Here is a 16518-nt window from a genome sequence, read left to right as displayed (position 1 = left end):
TTATTTTTTTTTTTGACTGATCAAATTGTTGGCCATCTATTGCTGATTTTAAAGTGATTAAAGATTACAATTAGTTTTTAAAGAACATATCTTTAATTTTGAACTTTGCTTGGATGATATAATTACAGAAAAACAACATTAATACCTAAAATGTTTCTAGATCAAAACGTAATAATTTAAGCGTAATAATAATAAAACCGCATTCTCCTGGCCCGCGGCACTCGATCATTTACTAAAGTTGGCCCTTTGCCTTAAAAGTTTGCCGACCGCTGACCTAGAATCCTTTTTAAATGAAAATGTGAATGCAATATTCAAACATTTTGTTTAGTAACATGATTTAAAAGGAAAATAGCAAAAATGTTGATTTGTTATTTTTAACGACTGATAAGCTGCCTTAAAAAAAACAATCGTCAACTGCGTAGGCGATGCAAATTAACAGGTTGATCGATCTGCTCAGTCGTTAAAATTTTACCAGAGTCGTTAAAAATTGCTCGAATTTGGCATCGCGAACGCTTTTAGTTCATTTAGTTAAACAAACGATCGTCAAGACCGTATGCGATACAAATTGACAGTAGTTTATTCATGCTGCTCTATTTTTACCCTGTGTTTGCCTATATGCGATATCGAGCAGTCGTTAATTGTTTTAACGATCGTTTATTTTAACAGGAACGAACATCAAATGAACTAGGTTAAACCATTATGAACTTAAAACGGCTGTTAAAATGAGTTCCTTTATTCGCAATACCGGCAAATATCTCTTCAGCGAATAGCGTTTTTTCGATTGTTTGAATGAATATGTTCTGAAGTTAAAATTAATTGTAATCGTCTACTTGACCATGTCTTAGCCAACCTTAACAAGGCAGCAATATGAACTTGTAAATATTATACCGTCTATGATCAAAATAGCATTAAATTTGCCAATTCCTCCATCTAGACCGAATAGTCGTCATAAGGCATCACACGAGAAAACCTTGAATTATGATAAGTTAAACAGATTACTTGCCTTGCAAGAGAGGATTTTTTTTAACATACGGACATATCAATAGACGATTGCATTGAGTCATTTGTTAATACAGCTATTCCCCTTTTCCCCAGTGTTGTCCTTTTCTCACACCACTCCTAATCCCCCTTGGTCGGACAGGACGCTGAGAGCTTTGACGTTACGTGACAAAAATTGGGCTACTCGTACATACTGGCATACTCGTAACAAGTGTTGGGTGAAGTAACACAATTTAGTGTGCTGTGCGCACAGTGCGCACTTCGAACCAGAGTACTGTTCGCACAGTGAGGTCCCAGCCCGCGTACACACAACGCCCACGGGCCTGCCCATGCCCGAATGTAGTGCCGATAGTATACGATTACATATTCACCATATTCATCACTTATTGACAGTTGTCAACATAGCGTGTCTACTGCTATCGCTCCGCATTTATCCGCTGTTTTATTGGTGTAATCTGGTTTTGCTATAATCAACACGGGATTTAGTGTGTCCATAAGTGTAGTCTCGCGACCCTGCCATCGTGTTCCTGACGAGAACCACCGTGTTCGCGATATATTTGGATTTTATTTGTGGCTCCCTCGACGTTCATCTGCAGTGGCATCTAAGATGGAGGATGTGTGTTATGCATGTTCGGAAGCACTGGGCCCGGTTGAAGGGTCAATTACGTGCCTATATTGTGAGGGTACATACCATCTGGCGTGCACTAAGGTGCCTGTATCGGTCATCGACGAAGTGAAACGGATGGCTTCCCTGCACTGGAGTTGCATTGGGTGTACTAACGCCATCGGGAATCCGCGTAGCAAGGCGATCAAGGGCATGGGTATGCAGGTTGGGTTTCAGGCAGCCCTCACAGCTGCTGTTGATGCCATGAAGGCTAGCTTGGTCCCACCGGTAATACAGGAGATTCGGGATGGCTTTGCCGGAATCGCCACGGCCCATTCGGCATCCTTGCAACATAGCAATCAATTGCTCCCAGATGCACTACCAAACGGAAAAAGACGTAGATTATTTCGTGATGCAGTTGCATCCTCAGATGCCGTGTTTGTTGACAGTGCAGCAATCTCAAACGTCACAAATACAAACAACACTCACCGGATCGATCGTCCTTCACTACCACCAATAATCACAGGTACTAATACAACCTCCGCTTCAATACCAACTGTTTCACAGACACCAAGAACCGATTATTTGTGGCTGCATCTTTCAAGGTTGGCTGCGTCCGTCACGATAGAGCAAGTTATCTCGTTGGTGTGTTTGCAGTTGGACACTGCAGACGCAATTGCTTTTAGTCTGCTAAAAGCAGGAACGGTTCCTAGCCCATTGAGTGCTGTATCGTTCAAGGTCAGAATCCCTGCTGCCCTTCGTAGTAAGGCACTTAACGCAGCCTCCTGGCCGGTCGGGCTCGGTGTGCGTGAGTTCATCTCGCTCCCGCCGCGATCTCTACATTCACGAACACAACACACGAACACTTACACACCGATACCGCAACAACCCCGTAATCAGCAGACACCGGCACCACTACAGCCTCGCACACAGCACTCACAGGCACCACAGCAGCCTTGTACCCAACGCAATAATCCCCACAATAATCCGTACTCACCTGCACATATCCATGAACCCGCACGAACACAAACCGAACAATCACCAACCGATATGAACTGCACTCTCCCTTCACCCACTCTTCCGTCCACGTCACGTTCAAAAACACTTCAAACTACACTGGTTCAATTTTTTCCGAAGTAACCGCACTACAGCAGCGCACCCATATTTTGCGCATACGGCTCGAGCAAATCCTTCGACAACAAACACAATACACTCACCTTCTACGATAAGCTCGCTCAATTGCAACACCACAGCGCCTACTAACACTATGCAACAAGCACCCACTGATCGAGCGGCTTGTATCACTGTGTACTATCAGAATGTGCGTGGCCTGCGTTCTAAAGCCGATGAGTTCCGTTTGTCGGTTGTTGAGACGGAATACGATGTATTGGTACTCACTGAAACTTGGCTCGATCCCTGTATTCCCACCGCTCTCCTCCTAGGAGATGAGTATCGTGTTTACCGATGCGACCGGGATGCCACTAACAGCTCTCACTCTCGTGGGAGTGGAGTTTTAATTGCATGCAACGTTTCTCTTCTCTCTTATGTGCTTCCTACGTTGCCGCAACTGTTAGAACTCACTTGCGTATGTATTCAGTTATGCGACCACCGTTTGTTTATTGCCGCTGCCTACCTGCCTCCTAACCATAGCATGAATGAGGAGAAAATAAGTGCATTGATCGACTTCGTTGCTAATATCAGCACTACTCTTGGTCCGAGAGACAGGTTCATACTTATTGGTGATTTCAACCAGTCTACGCTATCCTGGACATCGGCGTCAGAGGAAAATGGAGCTGCTTTTGATTTCTATGAGCCTCATGCACGCTCCACGCGCAGTGTCCAGTTCGTTGATGGTTTGCATCAGAGTGGACTATACCTGCTTAACTCCAATACTAACTCATCGGGGCGAATACTTGACCTAATTTACGCAAATTGGCCAGCTGCATCTACATGTTCTTCAATACGTGTCTGTGAATATCCCCTTACTACTATCGACGAACACCACCCTCCGCTTGACTTTGACTTGGACAACGTAGCCCCAGTTACGATCGCTACAGCCATTGATGCTGATAAAAGGCTGAATTATGCTCGTGTTGACCTTCCAAAATTGGAGCGATTGATTTTATCTTTTGACAATTCTTTTAACTGTTCGGACTATTCAACCATTGACGATGCCACAGAGGCTTTTTGTGAGTTCATAAGATCTGCTATATGTGAATGCACTCCTGTTAAAATTCCTCGTCGTGGACCACCATGGGCTGATCGCACACTAAATGCATTAAAAAAAGAAAAAAGAAAAGCCTATTCTGATCAACGAGCAGAACGAAACAGCACGTCACGTCTTTATTACAACAGAGTTCATTCTCTCTATCACCGATATAATAGATCCTGTCACCGAAGTTATTTGAAACAAACTGCACGTTCCCTCTGCAAGTACCCTAGGCGCTTTTGGAGTTATATGGACAAAAAACGAAAATCTGCTGGGCTACCAAGCATTATACGTTATGACGGTGACAGTGCCTGTTCCCTGCCAGAAATGTGTAAATTGTTTGCCTTGCGCTTCAAAGACAACTTCGCTTCTCAAACTACTGGTCCAGAAGATGTGGCCGATGCTCTCTCTAACACACCTGTTGGTACACTGCTCCCTATGCTACCAGTCATCACTGTCGATACGATCATCTCTGCCATCAAACGTGTCAAATCCTCATATACCCCTGGTCCAGATGGCATACCGGCCGTTATCCTAAAGTGGTGTGCTTCTGCGCTTGCTCCCTCGCTGATGAAGATTTTTAAGGAGTCCCTGAGGTGTGGAATCTTTCCTGCCACTTGGAAATCTTCCTGGATGACACCCATCTACAAGAAGGGCTGTAAGAATGATGCTGTAAACTATCGTGGCATAACCTCACTCAGCGTGTGTGCAAAGGTGTTCGAAATGCTAATCTACGAGCCATTGTTGGCCTCGGCCTGCAACTATATTAGTGTGAATCAACATGGTTTTGTACCCAGGCGATCTACAACGACTAATCTACTAGAATTTGTTAGCAAATGCCATAAATCTATCGATAACGGTTTACAACTAGATGCTATTTATACGGATATCAAGGCAGCATTCGACAGTGTATCGCACTCCATCTTGCTAGCGAAACTCGACTTACTTGGTCTCCCAAACCCTATGATAATGTGGCTTAGATCGTACCTTACAGATCGTCAATATTCTGTGAAGTTAGGCCCGTACATGTCAAGTCCAGTACATGCATCTTCTGGAGTCCCGCAGGGCAGCAACCTGGGTCCTTTGCTGTTCCTTCTTTTCATCAACGACGCGACGTTGATCCTTCCGGCTGATAATCATCTACTGTACGCAGATGACGCGAAAATTTTTCGTGTTATTCGTGAACCAGAAGACCACGCCCGACTGCAAACTTCCTTGCATGAGTTCCAGTGTTGGTGCAACCGTAATGCTTTATCCCTATGCACAGATAAATGTGAAGTCATCACTTTCAGTCGTTCTCGCTGCCCATCATTGTATGAATATGCGCTTGATGGACAGTCCTTGGTGCGAAAACTATGTGTTAAGGATCTAGGTGTTTTGCTCGATACAAAACTATCATTTAAGGATCAGCTGGATCACGTAGTAGCCACCAGCAATAGAATGCTAGGACTAGTTATCAATATGACTCGCGAGCTTAACGATATACCTTGCACCAAGGCGCTCTATTGCTCACTTATCCGGTCGTTGATGGAATATGCAAATATCGTATGGTGGCCAACTGCAGCGCGTCCGTTAGCTCGATTGGAATCAATCCAGCGCAAAATTTCATGATTTGCACTTCGCTCATGGAACCAAAGGCTCGATTACCGGACTAGGTGTTTACTACTCGGGCTACCCACCCTAAGTGAGCGAATACGAAAAGCCAGGTTGTCGTTCATCACTGGACTTCTCGACGGCCGTATTGACTCTCCGTCACTACTGGCTGCCATCAACCTGTACGTTCCGGCCAGGCCGCTCCGGACTCGGGCAATGTTGGCCCTCGACGACCGTAGAACGCAATTTGGCTCCTCTGACCCGTTCCTACTTATGTGCCGTGCTTTCAACGCAGTCAGCGACGCTTTTGAGCCGAGGATTTTGCCAACTGAGTTTAATGATCGTGTTTCTGTGTTAAATTTGGTTCCATAGTGCACATTTTTATGTTCTATGTTATTGTAATCCATTGTAAAGAACTCATTGTAAAACATTGCTAAAATGGTTCGAGAGGGCTTTATTGTCCATCGATAGACAAATAAACATAAACATAAACATAAACATAAACATAAACATTAACGTAAGAGGGATAGGCTTATACCACGAACGTACCCGAAACGTATGCATGCTTCACTCATCAAGATCTAATGGCAAGGACATGAGCCAGGAGCCTTTTCTCCTGGGCCAGATGGCATCCTTCATAGTTCCCGCTGTCCCAATTGTAGCTCATTTTGTCTACCATCTTGATCCGTTTGTTTAATAAGTCTCCGAGAAGTGGCTGTTTGCCAATGGCGTCATCCATCAATTACGTAACGCAAAAATTGCAAATTTTCGACACCCTCAACCCTAGTGTAACAAACTGTAACGTTGGAAGAAACCTCCCTCCTCCAAGATACGTAGCAAACTGACTCCATCCTCCTGCAATAGCTTAGTTTATGGAACAAAAATAATTTTTTTTTTTGAGAATTAGTATTTTTTTTCTTTATTCTAGTGTATTCACAATTTATTAAATGACAAAAAAATTACAACATATTTTGTGTAAAGAAAATCGTTACACAAAATCGAATCGAAAACGTCGTTTACGTGTCCGCCCTCCTTTGTATGTTACGATTGGCAGTGTTTGCTATGGGCAGGATGATCCGCTTTTAAGAGCGATCAGCAATTTTAATGAAACCTCTCACCTGTTCAATTTCAATGTTTGCTCTGTTCAGTTCCATACGAGTCTTCGCACCCCAAATCAATAGATGTCTTTATATTTGTTATCGTTGTTGTACAATTATCATTTCAATGTTATTTCCCATAACCCTAATAATTGGTGGTTTTTGCATTAAGTTAGGATAGATTAGGATATAAAGAAACATAGTGAAACCTTTTTAATAATTGGCATTTTATTACAAGATCATATGCAATAGTGTTTTGTACTCTTGAGCATGAAAACTTATTCACTATAATTAAAAAATCGCTTAACTTGATATTTTGCATTACATTTAGAACTACACCCTGAAAAAAGATATCGTGAATCAAATAGATAGTTGATGATATTTAGAACTAACGTGACAATCCCTATCCCTATGAAACCAGCGTGAATAATCTTTCATTTTTATCCTATTTGTGTAATCATCACTAATGTTTGCACCTTTAGAATTCTTGTATAGTACTGCTTGTGAAGTAGTTGTAATTTTTATATCCGTCTATAAGGGTTCAGGCCACACTTTCAAAGGTATTTTCACTTCCAAAGAAGGAGCAGCACTAGCGTGGTACTCTCTTACTACTCTCTTATAGAGAGTACTCTTATTTGTACTCTCTTACTCATGTGAGATCATTTTGTTGAAAGTTCTTATCAGTTGTATAAAAGGTCTTTCTCGGGAAGTCATATGTTATTAAGATTATAGAAGTGTTGTTTGTTTTATTTTCTGTGTTAGTCTGTACAACTAACAACTCAATTGGTAATGGATGTGATAATTAATTTTCTTCGATACAAAAAAAGGAAAGTGTATTCAATAACATCATCCCATCAAAGTTTCTTTTAGTAGATGCATTCTAAAGCCAATAGTTAACCATAATATAATATGTATGGTAATAAAATAATTATATTACGCCAATTGATGTTACGATGACTATGTTCGTCGTGTTAATGATAAAGAATTTATTTATCATTAAACCGGAAGGTCTTACGCGAATATCATTTAGGATAATTATAATAGATAATCACATATCATAATAAGATTGATGAGCTGACCATAGTAAAAAGCAATAACATCAAGAAAAAGATGTTCTATTAATTTAAACTTGTGATTACATAACTTGTTCTATGTAAAAGGAAAATATGTTTCAAGACATTTTAAAGGAAGTGACAATACGAGAAATATTTTTTGGAAGAATCGATGGTCCATTTTCATACATATTTATGCAAGTTATTTGAATCTTGCGCGGCTAATACTTAAAAGGTTTTTTATCAAGGGTGCTCATAGTTGCGGAACACTTTCTTGATTCATTCTTATGGCCAGTAAGCTCTATATGATGGGCATTGGATTGTACGACATCCATTTTGGATAAATCTCACAGGAATATCCAATGTCCAATCCAAAGACTGCTGCGGAGTCCAATTTCATTCACATATACTTTACTTCCCCTCAATAAAGAGTAAAGAAAGTGTCCCACAACTATGAGATCCCATGAAAAAACCCTGTACAAGCATAAAAATAATCAAATGGAAAAATAATCGAAATAATGGAAAAATTAACATGGGTGAATGAATAATTTCAACATGTATATGTTTATATATTTTCTTTATATCTTTATAGACTGTGGCGTTAGAACTTCACGTCGTCAGCCTCGTAGTAATGCGTCTAAATTAACATCTATCACCAACTCTACCTCTCCCAGTCTGACGCCGTTCGTCCGTAATCCAAAAATAATGCACGGAACACCCACAGTTGAAGGTCAGTATCCGTGGCAAGTATCTTTGGAATTGCTGCATCCGTCCTTCGGTTTTATAGGACATTGGTGTGGAGGAGTATTGATTGATCGTAATTGGGTTCTATCTGCAGCTCATTGCATCCACAAGTACGTATTATTAATTGTTAATCATTTAAAAAGGTAGTGTGAATATTGAAAATTTAGTTAGATCTAATTTGTTTTTTGATACAAAACTCAAGTTTTATGCATAAAAATACAAAAAGATAAAAGATAAAAAAAAAAACAAAATAAAAGATACAATGGATCAACAATGGTTCCACAATGGATAATCATTATTTTCAATAAGTCTAAACTTTTGTTAAAGAGCTTAGAAACTTTATCAAACTTTGACGCATTTTTATTGATGGTTTAAAAAAGCATACTTTCCTTGTTTTTTTGCATGTTTAAATAAATGTCGTGCTACCTAACATCATCCTTCATACCAATCTTATAATTGATTGGAAATTACTCTAGGGTTAATGTTTTCATTGTGGACGTAGTACCAATTGCCACATTGTTCAGTGCAAATCCTATTGTAGTAAAGTAAAATACGTCATAGTGAAAATAATATACTATTATTGTGCAAAATACCATGATGTAGAAGGAGTTATTCTTTTTATGCTAGTAAAAACTGTTATCTGGTCGTTTGTATGGATATTAAAAGTTAAATGATGCTAAACCGGTACATTTTCTTTTTTTTTTTTATTTGGGTTAACAACCTTTGCGCTCTAAGCCCACCAAAAATAAGGGGAAGTGGGGCAAATGGACATGTTAGGCTTCTTCTTCTTCTTTTGGCTCAACAACCGTTGTCGGTCAAGGCGTACCTGTACCACTTGTATGGGGTTAGCTTTCAGTGACTTTTGGATTACCCCCCATAGCAGGAAGATCAGTCCTACTTATGGCAGTACATTCTATTTGGGGCTTGAACCCATGACGGGCATGTTCTTAAATCGTACGAGTTGACGACTGTACCATGAGACCGGCTAGGAGCACATGTTAAGCAGTTTAATGAATATTTATTTGACTGTTCCACGAAACACAAATGTTCTTCCACTAAGGCTGGAGGACATTGTCCGTACTCGCTAGTGTAGTTGTTATTATCACTAGCGCATCTGGCGACGACCAGCGCAAGCTAAATATAGGTATAATTTATGGGTCAAAATTATTTATACTTGGTGTTACATCAAGTTTCCACCAGGCTACTTGTATGCCGTTTGAAATGTTGATAAACGTCCATAAATTGCAACAAAGTAGGCCGTTAATTGTTGTAGTTGGACAAATCGTCACCTCGAAGCCACATGAGGTGAAATATACAGCGAAATGAACTATTTGACAGGCGAAATATCTGACGGATAAAGCATCACAGCAACCAGCTGATGTGCAATGTAAACAAATAACGTGCACAAAATCATATTTAAATCCATTAAATAATTGCAATATCGAGTACCTCGTCAATTTTGAATCAACAGTTCATAATTTCTTCCAATTAGGGAATGTTCTGCTCAAGAAGATATTATTTTGAATAGAATTTCGAAAGCGGGTGTTGTGTCTCCCCCAACCCTTTAGCTGAACCTGTCAGATATATCACCAGTCAAATAGTTCATTTCGCTGTATAATTCACCTCATGTAGCCGCGCGGTCATTCATACAAAGCGCTGGGCAACATTTCTCCGAATCTTCCAATACTTATCCATCATTGGGCCTGATCGCCAACGAAAGTCGATAAAATTTATCCGATCGGTTAATATTTTCCACCGTTGGATAATTTTCTCCACTGGTGGATAATTCTTTCCGATTCGAGTAGCCATTGGTTTTTCCTATTTGTCAATCACACTTTTGTTTACATTTAGAGGTGTTGTTTGGCGGAATGGTTAAAATCAATGTGTATGAATACCAGGTGGTCTCAAAGACTGTTTTTTATGACCAAATTTGAACGTCACTTTTTGACAGCATGGGTGAAAACTTTTCCCCAAACAAGCTTTCTGGCGACTTGCCGAATACACAAACAATCGTAGCATCTTCGTTATTTGCACTGAAATACCTTAAAAAAACACACAAAATATTTCTTATTGTAAGCTAAACCAAATCTGAACTAATTAAAATCCATGTTTGGATCAAAATAATGCCGCGGATGAGGACACCAATGTGTACTACATATGTGTTGCTAAGAATAAAGCGAACGGTTCCTATGGAAATTCATTTTACCCATTCTGTCAAAAGGAGCTTTTTTGATTCCGAAATTAGTTGTCAATTTGTATGGGACGAGACCACCTTCATACACTTTGATTAAAATAGTAAATTTGGCTTGTTTATGGACCATCTAGTGAAGAATCCACACCAGAAGTGGCCTTAGACAGTACCGACTCTAGGCGTGTTCAAACAATCCGGGTAAAGTGTGAAACGGGTGGTTGCCTGAACAAGTCTAGATGATCCAAAATCGTATGAACTGGAGGACGAGGTTTGAATCCTTTCTGAACTTGCCGCCTTCTCTGACCCTTGTGCTGTGCCATGTACCATGTGCGCCCATCAACTCCAGCCACGGCGAACGTTGGATCCGTGAACGTCCGTATTTTACGCTCTTGTGCAAAAATATTTTAAAACAACATGGTATAATTATTTCGTGCAATAAGGAGTGTCCAAAGCCGCTCACAGTCTCTCGCCCTCGCCAGTCCACTATCCTGTTCTTAATTGATGACACCTCCAAATCATTTGGCCACTTAAATTTAAACCTAATCAGGCTCATTGGGTAAAATTATAGCCTCCTCGACCCAAAACATTTTTGACAGATAAATTATACCAGCATTTAGCTTCCACCCGTCACCGCTAGATGGTCAAAAATTACACTATGGAGTACGATCAATGTAGTCCGGCCTTCAGAAGCGTTTTTCATCCAGCCATTTTCCTGGCCCTTCATAAATATGTCTATCTTTCCAGAAATGTTTCTTTGGCATTAGATATTGTATCATCATCAAATTGATTATTCTATTTCACTAGGCATCTAGGCACAGGGCCGGTCTGGTGATACAGTTGTCAATTCGTACGACTTAACAACATGCCCGTCATGGGTTCAAAAATCGATACTGGTTGCAAGAATTTTAGCTGCATTTTCGATGTATTTATAAAATTACTACCAATGAACAACTCTGACACTCTGAAAAAATGGCTGACTGAATTAACTCCATCTCCAAATTGTTTGAAACTAATTGGGTTTGTATGGAGCTTGGATTGGTATTTTCATCTTTTATATGACTTTGCGGCACCATGGCAGTTCCCTAGCCCAGTGCTATCTAAAGGCCGAGGGACACTGTCCGTACTCGCTAGTCTAATTTTGATTTTCACTAGCGCATCTGGCGGCGGCTGGTGGAAGTATTTTTTTATCATCGAGGGAATGGTCGTGCCGGATCTCAAAATTAAGTAGTTTTTCCATCGTTTTTTGTCATGAAAATGGATGCAATGCATGCAGAACATGTGTATCTACATTTTACAAAACGTTTCTTGTCCGATTTAAGAAAAAAAACATGAAAAATAACATATTTTCTTCAGCCGCTCCAAATTGTTGGGCAAAATGCTTCGGTCAGCCGCCGCCAGATGCGCTAGTGAAAATTACAAAAAATTAGCGAAATTACACTAGCGCGTACGGACAATGTACCCCGGCCTTAACGGTTATAAGCACAGCAATTCAAAAAATATACCAATTCCGTCTCAATGACAACTTTTAACTGTCAAAATCAAAATCGTCGTATCTGCGAATCGTCGTAACTCGAGGGGGTCGTAACTCGGGGGACGCCTGTAGTAATTATTCTATCTAAATAATGAACGACGGCATTGAGGCAATTAGGTCTTTAATGGTAGATAAGACAATAAATTTCCACTTCTCATTCATTTCTGATACTTCCAACAGTTTAAGTAACTCTAAAATTATGATCCTACTTTTGGTGGAACCTTCTACCAACGGTATTGGGCTGATTTAGACCGTAGAGCGCTCGGCCTAGGCTATGCAATACGCAGATGACCACCCAAACATCTTCTACTTCTTTGGCACAACAACCGCTGTCGGTCAAAGCCTGCCTGTACCCACTAGTGAAGTGAGCTTGGCTTTCAGTGACTTATTGCTACCATAGCCTGATAGTCTGTCCTATATATGGGGCCACGGTCTATTCGGGACTTGAACCCATGACGGGTATGTTGTTAAGTCGTACGAGTTGACGACTGTATCACCAGACCGACCAAAACTAGGCGATGGATTTCTATTAGCTGATATCAAATGGTTTAAGAACCATATTGGTCAATATTGACATGCTACGTGGTCATTTTGCTATAAAATGAAGACAGTCCGACTTTCAGTGTCCGGGATAAATTTTATACCTTTTCTCACATTTATGAATGGTGTTCCGAGATTTTAAAAGTTATCGGTCTGATTTTGAAAGTTATGATCGCATGTGCACAGCTAAAGAGTGTCCTCAAAAACGTGTAAAGAAAGTTTTCCGAAAAGTGGTCAATGGAACCATATTGCTGAAAAGTAAAATAAAAGGTGAAAATATGAGCTGTCCGACTTATGTCTTAAAGCCGGGGGACATTGCCCGTACTCGCTAGTGTAATTTCTATTTTCACTAGCGCATCTGGCGGCGGCTGATCGAAGCATTTTGCCAAACAATTCGGAGCCGCTGCAGAAAATATGTAATTTTTCCATAATTTTACATAATTCGGCCTGGAGGCTTTGTATATGATAGATGAATATGTTGTGCAAGTATTTCAGCCATTTTCGCATCGAAAAATTATGAAAATAATTCTTAATTTTGAGATCCGGCATGACCATTCCTTCGATGATCCTAAAAAAGCTTCCACCAGCCGCCGCTACATGCGCTAGTGAAAATGAAAATTACACTAGCGAGTACGGACAATGACTCCGGACGACTCTGGACAACTCCGACGACTCCGAACGACTCCGAACGACTCCAGACAACTCCAGACGACTCTAAACGACTCCGGACGACTCCGGACGACTCCGAGTGACTCTAGACGACTCCGGACGACTCCGACTCCAGGCAACTCCTGACGACTCCGAACGACTCCGGGCAACTCTGGACGACTTCGGGCGACTCTGGACGACTCCAGACGACTCCGGGCGACTCCAGACGTCTCCGATTCCGGGCGGATCAAATGGTTCCATTTTGCCGGAGTCGGAATCGGACTAACAATAGCCGGAGTCGGATCGGAGTCGTGGGTGCGCTCCATACAGTACATCACTAATCTGAACCAGTTTCTCTCTCTCTCTTTCTAAATGCCGGTTATACATGAAAATCTTCACTAGCTAACATATACAACTCCTGTCAAAGTTGTAGTTATCTCAATTCACGGTACGATGGGTTCGATGGATGAGTGTTCTATCACTTACGGGAATATAGTTGAAGGGTCTGATGGGTTTTTAGGGGTGCCATAAATGTGGTCCCTAATTTTTTAAAGAAAGGATACGCAACACGCTTTGCGAACTACGTTTTACGTTTTACTAGAGTTCGGTTTATTCGTTTTTTTACTAAGCCGCGGAACGGTGAGTTCGGGAGAGACGCAAAAATTGCTGTTGTTCGATCGAGAGTTGCCGGAGAAGAGAATGTATGTATTTGTTAAGCCGGACGGATATGCGCGTGTCGATGTTGAAACGTTTTAGAACGAGAGAGAGCGTGTATGGAGCAAGCCACCGTTTTTATAGCTGCGGTGGAGCATGCTACCACTGTTTGTCCTGCTCTAGCTTTGTGTGCAGTCCCTGCCTAACTAGCCCGTTAAACATTTTGGTCGGTACTTCTAGGTGTGCGCACCAGATAGCGCTCTGGTCGCTACAGGTTCGAAAGAGCTTACAGGGTTTCACACTTTATCTCAAGACCGCGGGACCCCTTCCCGAATCTGTCTTAGTCAAAGCCAAGACTGCGGTATGATGCTTGAAAACGTTGATGATACCTGAATTCATCGGATGCAATGCTGAATCTGCGGCACATTTCTCAAAACACACTGGTCCGCGTCGAGGACATGCGGTCAAATATTTTTTTACACGGATAACCTTTGTGTACATCAGTGTACTGAAAACAGTGAATTATTTTTTCGTGTTTTTACCAGAAAAGATGATTTAAACAGTTTAAACTACTTTCTTAACACTTGTAAATATTTTAATTAAACAAATATGCATTCACTCATTTTATTAAATTGTCTTTTTTGGTAAAAAAACGAAAAGGATAATTGAGTGTTTCTAATAGACTGATGTACACAAAGGTTATCCGTGTAAAAAAATATTCGACCGCATGTCCTCGGCGCGGACCAGTGTGTTTCGAGAAATGTGCCGCAGATTCAGCATTGCATCCGATGAATTCAGGTATCATCAACGTTTTCAGGTATCATCAACGATTTCAAGCATCATACCGCAATCTTGGCTTTGGCTAAGACAGATTCGGGAAGGGGTCCCGCGGTCTTGAGATAAAGTGTGAAACCCTGTATATAAACACACCATTAGAGGCACTTGGGACTTGCTTTGTTTTTTAAAAAATGTGCGTATTCTGATGCTATTAAATATCCCCAAAATTATATTGGTTAATCCTGTAACCGGGCCAAAATAACATTTTGATTCTTGTGATTTATGGTTCATGGGAAGTAATGCTCGTGTTAGCGGTATCGTGGTACATTCGTCAACTCGTACGATTTAACAACATGTCCGTCACGGCTTCAAGGCCCGAATAGTTGATTAGTGGCGCAAAAGTTGAACTCCCCACATTTTCACACATTTTCAGACTTTGGGGTTTGCTGGTTAATACACAAATAACCAGAATATCAAAATACAACATCAAATTATCGCATACTTCACTACACACATTATTAGGGTACTTTATCGATATGCTTCTACAATATCAGGCCGATATATTAAATACCCATTTAACATGCTAATGTTAGCCGATGTAATGCTTTAATTATGAGATATCGTTATTAGTCATTCTGTTGAAAAATGAATGCATTTGCACTTCGTGTGCCTATTAAATGACATATGATTAGAATTCAAGTTTCGAAATAGAATACTTGGTTTGCATGAGAGATTTACATACTGGTTTAATGTTTTGCACTCGCATAGCCGAAGAGTATCCTCATAAATGTATGATGTATGATATGTAAGGATTAAAGAACAGTAAAGAAAGCCTCAAAGTAAGCACATATCTGTAGCAATGCATACAAAATCAAAAAAATCGAATTGAGGTGACTGCTATTGAAGGTATAAGTAATTATCATACTTTGCTTACAATACTTTTAAATTATAATTTTCATTTTCATTTTTATTGAAGTTCATTTACTATTACTTCCTCTATTATTTATATGTCCTCTTACATCTACATAATTGGTACAACAAGGTCCAAGGATATGTCCGTCGTGATATTTGAACGAAGGCACCATATGGTTTAGTGGGTGAAAAAGAAACGAACAGTTGATCAAAAACACAAAATTATCAATATATTTTGTTAACGAAATGGTACAACAAACATGCAGTTACCCTTTTAGACATTCATAAATGAGAATCTAAAATTCAATAAAATCCACAACCACTCCATCCGTCCTGCCTGTCTTATTATGTTTTAATAAGGATAATTTAGGATTAGTTTGGAAATTGGGATGTTATTTCATTCTTTACTAAGCCTGATTCATACTTTACAAGACCCGAACAGAAATAACAGTGCCCAATTGAGGGCTTACGTCACACGAATAAGTATTTACGCTGACTGATAATGCTTTTACGAAATCGGATTGGCTGGCAACCCCTGTATTATTGACTGTATTGCTGCCCGCGACCATACAAGAGTTTGACATCACTGGATTAGGGCAGCGATATCTAGATGGCGGATCTTAACAGTTCATATATTTCATAGAACGTTCACACATTTTTACTCTTGCTATAAAAATTTTGATCTTCACGTGAAACTCTACAAACATTATTGTAGAATTTGACTTTTTCGGTAGTTTGTTTTCCAGTTGAATTGAAGTGTGTCTAGCATTCATTTGGGTATTTATGAATATGTATGCATGGGTTAGCATACTCCAAACGAACAACATCCCCGTCATGGTTTAAACCCCCGAATCGCCCGTGCTTCTATACGTAGTCCTTTTCTCATACGGACTATCCTGCTATGGTTAAAAATATGTCACTGAAAGACAAGCCCACTAGTGGTAGCGATCGAACCTGAACAGCAACA

At 40.4% G+C, this 16518-nt stretch overlaps 1 protein-coding gene across 5 annotated transcripts in view; it reads left to right on the top strand.

The window, feature by feature from the left end:
* Window positions 1–16518, top strand: part of LOC1275879 (trypsin) — a 36302-nt gene that overhangs the window by 12341 nt on the left and 7443 nt on the right. For 3 of the 5 annotated variants that reach the window (XM_061644632.1, XM_061644633.1, XM_061644634.1), the window contains one exon: window positions 8147–8408. The exons of 1 other annotated variant lie outside the window; for it this stretch is intronic. In XM_061644632.1, coding sequence (XP_061500616.1) covers window positions 8147–8408 — 262 coding nt within the window. The remainder of the gene's footprint in view (window positions 1–8146; window positions 8409–16518) is intronic. One more of the 5 variants, XM_061644635.1, reaches the window with a different exon arrangement.

This window comes from Anopheles gambiae, chromosome 2, assembly GCF_943734735.2.
Source record: "Anopheles gambiae chromosome 2, idAnoGambNW_F1_1, whole genome shotgun sequence".
Taxonomy (NCBI): Eukaryota; Metazoa; Arthropoda; class Insecta; order Diptera; family Culicidae; genus Anopheles; species Anopheles gambiae.
The sequence above is the reverse complement of the archived record's forward strand: the minus strand, read 5'-3'. Positions and strand labels throughout refer to the sequence as shown.